The sequence below is a fragment of the Calonectris borealis genome, chromosome 17 (assembly GCF_964195595.1).
Source record: "Calonectris borealis chromosome 17, bCalBor7.hap1.2, whole genome shotgun sequence".
NCBI lineage: Eukaryota > Metazoa > Chordata > Aves > Procellariiformes > Procellariidae > Calonectris > Calonectris borealis.
In genome coordinates, this window is record NC_134328.1 from 16721553 (window position 1) to 16732880 (window position 11328).

Consider the following 11328-nt stretch of genomic DNA (forward strand, 5'->3'; position numbering starts at 1 on the left):
GTTTATGTGATGGTTTGACTACAATCTGTGTGGGGAACCAAATGGTAAAAAAGAAAATGAGCATTAACTGCAGTACATTGTTTTCTGCAGAAAAGATTGTTTTCTACATATTGGTCGTGTGGATGTATTATCCTTCCCTGTTTGTTGTGGGGGTTTGGGAGGGTGGTTGGGTTTTTTGTTGTTGTTTTTTGTGTGGGTTTTTTTTTCCATCAGAGTGATCTTTTCATGCACTGTAGAGGGGTGAGCATGAAATCATGCTTAGGTACCTATAAGGCACAGGGTGTAGAGGGTGAGAGGAACCAGAGATGGAGATAAGTTAGGGTGAGTGATTTGAAGAGCTTAGGATTCAGTTCAGGTGTTTTGGAGGAAGGACATGGGGAACAAAATAACTTGGGGTAAAAAAACCAAAACATCATTGCAAGAAGCTGGCACTGGGCATCTTTTGGTGGATGGAAAGCACTGGATGATGGAGATGCTTCTATCTCCTGTGCTTTGAATCCGAGGTGTCCTGCAGGACTACCTGCTTCTAGCTGCCCCCACCTGTGAGTTCTGGCAGCGGGAAGTGAGTGCTGAGTGCCGAATGCTGCCCAAGGATGTTATTTTATGTGAGAGATTTGGAATGGGTTACTGTTAACCTGGAAAGATTTGGGGAAGGCGCTTGTAAAATTGTTGTTGAAAACAGAACGAGTTCAGCTTTACGCAAAATGTTTAAAAATAAGGTTTACCTTTAATTTTTCTCATTCATCTTTTTCAAATGGATAAAATGAGAAAAACGTTCTTGTGTGCCACCTCATCCTTCTGGTGCACAAGCGCTGCTGTCCGCGTCTTCAACAGCATTAGTTTTTGTCTTCAATATAATGCTGTCGTGCCATTTTTCCCAGACAAGAGTGTGAGTGTCTGATCTTCTAATTGTGAATTCGTATGATCTGCCAGGCTGCAGGTCCTGGACTACACATGTGTTGGAGGTGACTTTCTGAATCCTACCGTATCCCACTTCTGTCGGACTCCCATTTGTCAGTAACTTACAGTGCAGTTCACATTGTTCGAGGTGTGACTCTTGATTTTCGGTAAACCACTTGAGCGTGGCCCAGTCCTTGTGTGCAAATGATTCGTTTCGATCAAAAATCAGTGGCATCTTTGTGCAGAGAGAAAGCCTGATGTTGGGGAGTCTAGTACCTCTAAGATCTGCATGCGACACCAAACGGTGCTTGACATAGAGCTTTCCTGGCATTTGCAAGGAAAGGAGAGTTTCCATAAACTGGGAGAGCTGGGACAGTCTCTCCACAATCAAGTCCCACCGGGAGAGGAAAGTTACCATGTCGCAGGTCTCTACATAATAGCTCAGCTCCTCCCGACCTCGTTCCAGCTGCTCTAACAGCTCAGTTAAAAGTGACAGCTGGATTTCAGTCTGGTTTTTTCCGACCTTCTTCATCCTCTGGAACTGGCAGGGGTCTATTAGTTGAAAGATGTCAGTGCGATGCATCACATGGTTCTGGTCTCTCACGTTCACGTGTTTGGGCTCAATCTCCAAGTAGAAGTAACACTTCTTCAGAAGCTCAGCTCTGTTCTGGTGGTGCTGGAGGTGGTGGAGGCTCAGGTTGGAGTGCAGGAACTGCAGAACAAGGCTTTTCCTTTCCAAGTACCTCTCCCAGCTGGCATTGTCTTGTTGTTCTTCGCCGTGCGCAGTACTCTCCGAACTGGTTTCAAACTCATTCAAAATCATAGCCATGATTCCAAAGCTCAGTTGCTGTGTAAGAAAGCAGCAATAACAACATCAAGAACCAAAGGAAAAGCAGCTGTGAGGGAGTATAATCATGGCTGTGACTCTTCTCTCCTCTCTTAATTAAAGCTTAGCTTATAAATTTATAGATGGGAAAGAACTGTTAGACTAGATACAGTTCCAGAGGAATTTTCCTTTATAGTTGTATGGTTTCTAATGTTTTGTATAGTCTACTTTTATATATTCCAACCAACAGGTCTCCTGCTACCCCCCCTTGAGAGGTTCTACCTCTGCTTAACAGATTCACTGTCAGGAACTATTCTGATATACTCTGCCAAAATTCCTCCCTATCTTATTATCTTCTGTTTCATTCTAATTAGATGCCTTTGTACTCCTGTAAGCAATTTCCTTCCATTCTTCTACATCTCTGGAGATGTCTATTTTTCTCTCTTTGTAATCTGCCAGGCAGTTGAGGTTTGAGACCCATCTTCTAAGCCAGTTCCTACAGCTACGTAATCACCTTGGTGATTCAAATTAACCCTCTGCCCCCAAGCGAGCTGGTATGCGGCAGGCAGAACCACGCAATACGCTGAGTGCCACCTCACAACAGCTTTCAAGCGGAATACTAGCATGTTGATAGTTGTAACCTGACAACGTTTTCAGTGATGTATTGCTTTCCCTTTCTTTGGTTTTAGTTTACATCATCACCTCGGCCCATGATACCTACTTGCTTTCCTGTAGAACGCTCTTAGCCTATAAACAATGTACAGTAAGAGAGTGAAACACATGCAAAGCGCCTGTGAACAGAGAGCGGTTTGCTGGTAAGAAGGCGTTTAGGTAGTGGTCCTTTGTGACGCTGTATCCGCTCTCTGTCTTAGTCTTAGCTGTTTCATTTAGTCAGAGCCGTGCCCTGGTTGGTGGTGCCTGCGGAGCCACGATGGAAGGTGTTTCTCTGTTGTGCTTTAGCTGAAGTACCTGTGGCTCACACAGCTTATGTATCGCAAACAGAAATTAGCTAAATAAATGCTTGTGTCCCTGTTGGTGATTACTGTAATGAGAACCCAGCTTGACGTGGAGAAGGTGGCTTTCACAAGCTGAACACGCTTGATTTGAAAAAGAAATAAATGCGGAATTCTGAAAATAAGATTTTGTGACCCCAGTCAGACTGCGATACTACGCTCTAGCAACAGGTAACTTTTTCCTCATTCTATGTCATTTTCTGGTTATAATTATTTAAGTTCTTGTAGTATCTAACTGGGATATTTTAATTCTTACATGTCTTGTAGAAGCTAGATGGTGATATCTAGTTGACAAAGCAATTTTTCTTAGCCTCATTTTCCCTAATAACGCTTCCTCATAGGAATTTCAAGCATTTGTAAACCTTTCAGATGTCTGGCCCCTAGCTGCACTACAATTTACGCTAATTCACTCATGGGCAGCAACTTTTTTTCCAAGAAAGCTGTCAACTTAAAAAACAAGCTGTATTTCCTTTTCACTTTTTTTTCCCCACAAAAAAAAAGAACCCTAAACCAAAGCAGTGCCAGTTCCTGGCATCCCCGTATGGAGTGCAACAGGGACGGCACATGCACCAGGTTACATTACCCCGCTTTCAGAGCGCTTTGGCTGTCTAGAGCCGTCTGTTTGCCCACAGACAGAGCTGTGATTGTGCTTGTTTTCCCCTTCTGTTTTTATATCCCTTTTTTTCTTGCCAGGAACGGCTGTATTCCCAGTAGCGTCGCTATGTTTGCAGCCTGCGAGGCTGCAGTTGCACAAGCCGGGGGCTGCGCGGCCCCGGGCTCGCCCAAGCCAGGGCTTGCGGGGGTGGAAGGGGGCACCCACGGGAGCTGCAGCCACCCCAACGCCTTCCCCGCGGCTCAAACCCAGCCCCTCACCCCAGGGCAGCCGCCGCCTCACGCTGCCCCGGACTGGGGGACAAGCCCTGGCCCCTCTGGCAAGGGCCAAGCCCGGGAAGGCCCCGGCCAGCCTTACCCTGCCCCGACCCACCTTGGAGACCCCGGGGAGCTCCGTCCAGCGGCCCCGGCCCCGGCCCGGCCCAGCCCGGCTCTACCTGCGGCCCGGCCCGGCCGCCCGCAGCCCTGCAGGCCGCGGCGGTTGCCATGGCGACGCATTGTGGCGTGCGGGGCCGGGCCCGGGGCCTGTGCTGGGGCCGGGGCCGGGGCCGGGGCCGGGGCCGGGGGGTCCCTGCCTGCCCTCAACACCGCCCCGGGACGAGGCTCCAGCGCCTCGGGAGGACGCGGGTGCTGTTCCCTCTCCCTGCAGTCGGTTCCACCACCCAGTCGTGCCCGGGCTAGCGGGGCCGAGCCGCCGGCACCCACCCAGTTCTCCCCCAAGCCCCTGCTTCTCACCGCGATGCTTTCTGCTCTTGGCGGCAGTGGTTTGTGGGGACGTACCCCAATCGTCTACGGGACTGTTGGCCCCAAAATCATTTGTACCGTCCCCTCCATAAATCTCAGTAACCCGCCCCTCAGCCCCACCCTCCGGTCCCTGGGGAAACGCGGTACCTCGGGTCCCTGTGGGTTCGGCGACACCAGGCTGCCCCGCGGGGGGATGGCGGCGTGCGTGGGGAGAGGAGCGCGGCTGCGCTCGCCTCTGCCTGCTTAATTACCGCGTCTGTTTTTATACCGCGGCTCGGGTCGCCTACAGCGAGCCAGCACACAATACCCGGCTGCTGTAATCACAGTGCGATGCACCTCCCGCTGCTGGGCGCGGGGCGAGGGGTCGGTGCGACCCTTGGGCTGGGCATCGTGCGCTTCGAGGTGTGAGAAGGCTCTGTCCCCCACCCCAGGGCTGCGCCCGGCCGGTTTGCCGTCGTCCTGGAGGGCACGGAGGAGAAGAGCAGAGGGGCCAAGGGCTCCATGCTTCCCCCTTAACAGGCACATTTTGTTTCACGCCCATCTTGTGCCCTTGCTGTTGCGACGGGGCTGTGGGAGCGCTAAGCTGATGGCAGGACCATTTTCTGAGGGATTTGTGGTCATTGGAGACCCCAAAACGTGATTTCCAAAGCTTTGCGGGTGATGTTCCCACTGCTCCTCCAGCGTCTCACCTCAGCTCCGCGGGGCTAGGCAGCGGCCTCAGTGTTTTATGAGCCCTCGCTCCAAGGCCAAGGACCCTAACTGAGCTGCCTCACTGGGGGCTGGTTTGAAGCTCTCTTATCCCCGCAGAGCCCAGACCTCAGCAGTGAACTGCGGGGACGTGGCTTCGAGCCGAGGGTCCCTGCAGACAGGGATGAAGTAGCTAAGGCAGGACAGCCAGAAAATGGTTGCTGGCCCCGTCCGCGCAGCTCAGAGCAAGGCGTAACGAATGCAGAACTGAGCAGAAAAGCCTCAGCTATCCAGGCTGCTCCAAACTGCGCTGTTTGTAGCGCTTCTGGGAGGAGGATGGTGAATGACCCTGCCCTGAAGTCCTGAGCATTAGGACATCATCGTCGGCACCCCGCTGCTGCTCTGCCTGGGACCTGCTCTGAGCCCGGCGTGGGGCGGATCGGGGATACCCACAGATACGCCTCATTCAGCTTTGCTGCTTTGCAGATGACAATATTCGCCCAGGAAAGCATAGGTGGTTCTGGGGTACTAATGGGATGTGCGGGGCTTTATGGCATGTTGTCGGGTGGGGTATTGTCGCTTTGCAAGGGTGAATCTTGCAGTCTTTACACCTGAGGCCAGACACACTCCAGTGCTTTGCTCTCTGCAGTGAGACTGAGGCTGTTTCACGCAGTGTCAGGAGTTTTGTTAACTTAAACACATAATCCTTCTTAAAGAGATGCGTTGAAATAGGATATAAAATGCTCCATTAAGTGCAGCGAACTTCCTTTTGGGTAGGAAGGGATTTTCCTGCTGTGCTTTGCTGCAGGACCTGACTGGCCAGTCAGCTGTTTAATTGCAGAGAAGAGACTGGCTCATCTGGTTCACGTGGCAAGTTCAATACCACGACTGGTGCATTCATCAGCAAGCTGGACAAGCGTCCTGAGTCTGAAGGTGCCTTCATACTCCCTGTGATTAAATCTTTGGGTCAGGGCTTAGCCTTGATGCTGTCTTGTACGCTTAGCTGGTGCATCTCTGCTAAGCTTTTTTAATTGAATGATAGACAAGATCCATAACACCAGCCCTGAGCTTCTGCTTGAACATCAAGGGAGGAGGTGATCTGTCATTTTAAGAAATCAATGCATCTTCTCAAGGCAGCTGGAGCTTACCATTTCATTTCACAGCTGCCAAGAGATTAACTATACAACTGTCAGGTGTGATTCTCTAACAGACAAGGAAGATAACAAATATGAGTGAAAGAAGGTTGATAGCCTTGCTTGGGGGGGAGGGCTAGCAGAGATCAGTATTTGGCAATAACCCCAGCTTCTGCAGGAAATGAATGTTCATGCTGATGTCATGGATCCCAATCCTGCCGTTCGGGCTGTGTGTGCTGCGAACTGGACCTGTCCTTTTCCCTCGGCCTTGGTGGACTGAGGGCTTAAGGCCATAAGAAGAGTCCTGCGGAGGTCCAGCTAACCTCGCCTCTGGCTCCAGCCATGGCCTGTGCCAGATGCCCAGGGAGGAGTTTAAAGCAAGGCTTGCGTTTTGTGTCCGTTTCCCTTGGCACCCTCCCATCCCATGATTTCTGAAGACGTGATGGTGTCTTTGTATTTAATAGCTCTCGGTGGAGGGCATGTCTGCCTTCGAGCTGGCGAGGTCTAGGCCATTCAGGGTGTTCCTGTACCCCAGAACTGACCTGAAAAAGGTGGAGGTAGAAGATAAAAGTACTGCACAGCTGAGCTGAGTGCAGTGGCTGAGCTTCTCATGCAGCAAAGGTGAAGTCCTGGGCTCAGCAAGCTTTGCTCCTCATTTTGGCAGGGTTAGGATGTCACCTGAGCACTTTCTATGAGCACAGCATGGTGCACGTTGGGGTTTATTGCTGGAGTTGTGCAGAGACGTTTGCACTGAGCTTGCTTGTACTTCTCATTCTCATAAAGGCTAACCTTCATCCCAAATTTAGCATGGAAAAATGGGATCCCTTTGGCTGCCCTACCCAGAACAGCTGGCCAAGCTGCTGTCTTGATTTTAGGAATATGCTCATAAACCTGCTTATAGTCTGCAGCTGAAATTTTACTGTTTTCAGTAGCATTGCATGAGGGATCAATTCAGCTATAGGATTTTATAACACTCTATGAATCTCTTTGAATTAATACAAATACAAATGTGTTTGAAAAAAATCAAATACCATGTACCCCTTCCCTCCCCCATCAGCTGAGCTGTCTGCAGCAAAGCTGACAGCCATTGTCTGCCACGTTTGTCATTCTGCCCTGTCCTCCTGCCCACAGCATCAAAATAAAGAACTTGTTAGTCCTGTCGTTGAGATCAAGATATAAGCAGACAATTGATTTTCCTCCCTCTTCTCATTAGTGAGCTCTGACACTTAATAAAACATATATTTCCACTCTCGGGGTAAGCAAAACACCCAGATAGTGCCTGTCAGAGCGAGCTGGGAGCGGGGATTCATCTTTATAGAAAATCAATAGCTGGAACAGAGAAATTGGCAGAACCCAAATTAGAAGTCACTGGCAATTTCTGTCTTCGTATTTCATGTCTACTGCATTTCTGAAACAGTAATTTGCTGCAAAGGAAACCACCGCAGGGACAGGGAGGAGGATGGACTCTGTGCCTGGTTCTTCCTCTGCTGCTTCCAGCTGGGACCTCGTGGGAGAAGGTGGGGGTCAGGTTTGGAGCAGCTCTTGGGGCAGTGCCTGGTTCAAGGTGATCCCTGTCCCCGGGACGGGGCTGTTCACACAGACCTTTCTGCTAGAGGTTGTTGCTGGCAGCGCTGTCATAAAAGTCTCCCAACGTCACCAGCTCCTCCAGGGCTCCTGACCGTGTCCCTGCACCCCCGGACGGTACCTGTAACTCCTCGTGTTTGCCTGGCCCCACCAGAGCGGGGCTTTCGGAGCAGGGCTGCCCACCAGCTGGCTGCACTGAGCTGCTTCAAATCCCATTATCACAAGGGTGTGACTGATTTACTCACTGCTTGCCCCCAGTTTCACCGGTGCCTCATCTACCTGAAATAAATTATACATTCCAGATATATCCCAAATCTAAATCATCGCCACAGATCAGGGAACTCGCTTTCCTCACCAGGCTGTGATTCAGAAGGCTCACTTTGAGAAGGAAGAGGGATGTAAGTTTTCTGAGGAACCTGACGGGGAAACTGCTCTTCTGGGATGCCCCAGCTGGACCAGGCCAGGAAGGAGTTAATTGTGTCCCCGAGGCAGCAATTATCTCCAGCTCATTACACCCACTAATGGCATCCTGGGAGGGAGCCCCACAGCCTGGACCTGCTGGAGTTTGGGGTAGCTGTTTGCCTACAGCAAGCCAAGAAGTTTGTGGGTTTGGAGGCTGGTTTGGGGCAAAAAACTTCCCTGGTCTGTGCCCAGCACGGATACCTGCTGTGTGCAGGGCTGAGTGCTCGGGCTTTCCTCGGGAGCGGGAGCCTTTATCTGTTAGCTCTCCTTTCCTCCCCTGCTGAGAGTTTGGTGGTTGGACAGCCCGGACAGGTCTGGGCACCGAAGGGGAGTCCTAGGGCGGACAGACCCTCCATTCTCCAGCGGTGACATTCATCCAAGTACCCAGACACGTGTGCGGGAGGTGAGAGGTGAGAACTCGTCTGAGCTGCAGGCTGCAGCTGAGGTTGGTTTACCGATGATCTAGCTCAGGAAGAGGGAGCAGGGTCACAGAAGCTCGTTTATCTTGCTGGAAGCTCATCAAAAGCCCGTTCGGATATCCTTGTACTGTGCTGCACTTCGCAAGACAGACGTCCTTGAGCACAAGTTCAAGGCGGGCTGTTGTGTCCCAGACCCCACAAGACGGCCCTTGCTGGCAGGCTCATCCAAGCAGCGAGCGTGCATCCCCCTTTTTCCAGGAAAACTTCCCAAGGCGGTCACATTTGCTTGGATGTGGGACAGAGAGTGAAGACAAGAGGTGGGAAACTTGCTTAGCCTGCAGCCTTGTCCCCTGGTCGTCACCGGCGGTCAGTCCCCGCTCAGGGCCGCGGCTGGCGGGGAGCACAGTCGGATGCAGCACTCCCGGGGAGCGGGTATCCGCCCTCCCCAGGGCGTGGGACATGAAAGCCGCTCCGAGGCTCCAGCATTCGTCCCGCTGGGAACGTGGTGACCAGCACCTTTAGTACCAGTGGGCAGAGCGTGGCAGGCAGAGCTGGAGCCTGCGTCCTGTGATTTATCGCCTGGCTGGTTCGCGTTCCCTTCCATCTCTCAGGGCTGGCGCGTTAATCTGCAGCGCCGATGTGCCGGATAAATCAGCCCAAAACGTTTGTTCCCACAGCAGCCTCCAAGCAAGGGGGGGCTGCAAACCCCCAGGGCATAAGCAAGGCAGGGGCATTAATTTCTTGTCATTGAAGGCTCAGAGAACATTTGCCTGTGTTCCCAAACATAGGGCCCGGTATTGGGGCATTTCTGTGGTCCAAGGAGGAATTGAGGCTCACAGTAAGATAATGACCTGCTTGGGTTTGTAGAAGAGGGGAGGTGAACTCTGTACTTCCAGTTCAGTGCTCCAGAAGGCTTTTCAGAGTGGGAACGAGTATCTTTCACAAGACCACGGGTGGTGGCCTTTCCTGGGTTAAACCGGGAGCGGCTGCGGGGCCGGATCCATGCAGAGGGAGCAGACTTGGAGCGTGGAGCGTGTGCCGCTGGGTCAGGCTTTGCTGCTGCTCGCAGGGGTGCTCGCCCCGGGGGCCTCATCCAGCCCTGATGCTGAGGCAGGGGGCTGTGGCACCGCATGGCGGTGGTCCGTGTGGTTGATCCGTGGGGGCTGGGGGTGCTGCAGCGCGCGGCTGGAGCAGGGGGGTCGCTCTGGGAATACCGACAGCCCCCGGCTCCGGCAGCAGGACAGCAAGGGTGAAGTCATGCCCGTGTCAGCTCATCCATCTCCGCTGCTCACAGGCTGGTCCCGGGGGAAGCGCAGGCTCTGGCAGCTCTAAGTGGGGTTGGAGGCGGATGCAATTCCGGAGAACAAGATTCCCTTGCAAAACCTGGGAAAAAAAAAAAAAAATTAAAGTTCTTGGCTGAGAAGCTTGTTTAAAGATCTTATCTCTGGCAGAGGAAATAAGGTCTTAATTCCCTCCCTTGCTGCTTGCCTCCCAGTGTGTCTTCGCAAGTGCTCGGTCCCCAGAGGAGCGTAGGCCATTAACTCTGCCAGGAAACGAGCTGGAGACGAGAATTGGCTTTTGTTCGTGGAACTGAGACCGACCTGAAGTGGCTCTGGGCGAAGCTGCTGCCTCTGCCACGTGCGGCCCCTGCGGTGGGGAGAGGCAGGTGGAGGCACCCTGCGCCCTGCACCCTGTGCAGCTCCACAAATGTGCATTCGAGGCAGATGATAGCAGGCAAAAAATGTATTTGGCTTTCTGGCTTGGCCATCTTTTGTGTCTGGAGCCTCGGTTGGAATCGGGAGGTGGTTTGGGCGATGTCGCTCCCCCTGCTCCATCCCCCTGGGGCTGCCTGGGGTTTCTGCAGGAGGAAGGACGGGGTGGCCATGGCTGTCCCACACACATTGGGGGCTGCCCGGCTCCTGCCCGAGCTGGTGCTGGAGAGCTGTTGGGATGCTGTGTGCAATGGGGTAAAAGGTATTTATTAAGTGACAGCTTGATGCCATCCACGGCCTTATCTGCCGTGCGGCAGAGCACCGGGGCCGGGCTGTCCCTGTGCCGAGGACCCCCACAACTGTTCTGCAACCGAACCAGGGACCGAGGGTGCGGAGGGTCCACCCTCCTGCCTCGCAGCACGGCCACCGGTGGGGAGAGCAGAGCCCCCGCTCGCCAGCGTGCCGGCTTTCGTACTCTCGCGTTTCATCGTCACCTCCACCCGCACAAAGAGCCGCGTCTGAGTCATCTCCCGGCTAAATGGAGTGTGTGGGCTTACCGCAGCTTTAGCTGTTCATCCTCTGCTTTGCTGGAGCCCGACACGGGGTAAAATAGAGCTATTCATCAATGAGGAGATGCGGCAGATGAATGTCCTGTACCAATGAAACAGGCCTTGCTCTCCTCCTACCAGCTCGAGCAGCTGGTGTCTCGCTGTGGTCCAGCGAGGACTGCTTAAGTGGCTGCTGCTTGAGGAGCTCAAGAGATCTTAAAAGAAATATGGACTTACATTTTGCACTGAATGACTGACTGAGTGCTCTAGCTGTAAAACACAGTGCCAGAGCCTCCGCGGAGAGGAGCCTCTTGTTCCTGTATGTACCATGTGTCGGAGCAGGGAGAGGGAGCGCGAAGCTGGTGGGAGCACCTCACCACGGCCCCCTGACATTAAACCCCTCAGGGGTGAGGTTGGTGCTCGCCCAGCTGGCACCCGGGGCCGCGCCTGGCCTCATGGCCGTGGTGGCTGCCGTGGCTTTCCTTGCCTATCCCACCCTCGCCCCGGTGCCTTTGCCGCGTGCAGCTCTCCCGCTGCACGTGCCCTGTCCCGGTCCCCAAGGAGCAGGGCCGGGGATGGCTGGTGCTGGGGTACTTTTGTCAGCTAGCAAGTAATTGAAGCCTTTGTGGAGCTTAGCAGCCCTCTTTGCATACGAAATAGCAGGTCTCCAGAGAGCAAATCCAGAGTG

At 53.1% G+C, this 11328-nt stretch overlaps 1 protein-coding gene across 1 annotated transcript; it reads right to left on the minus strand.

The window, feature by feature from the left end:
* Nucleotides 1-36: 36 nt before the first annotated feature.
* On the minus strand, nt 37-1769 carry FNDC11 (fibronectin type III domain containing 11). Its single transcript, XM_075166839.1, has one exon. The coding sequence runs from the start codon at nt 1727-1729 to the stop codon at nt 791-793; it is 939 nt and encodes a 312-aa protein (XP_075022940.1). The 5' UTR covers nt 1730-1769; the 3' UTR covers nt 37-790.
* Nucleotides 1770-11328: the final 9559 nt, after the last annotated feature.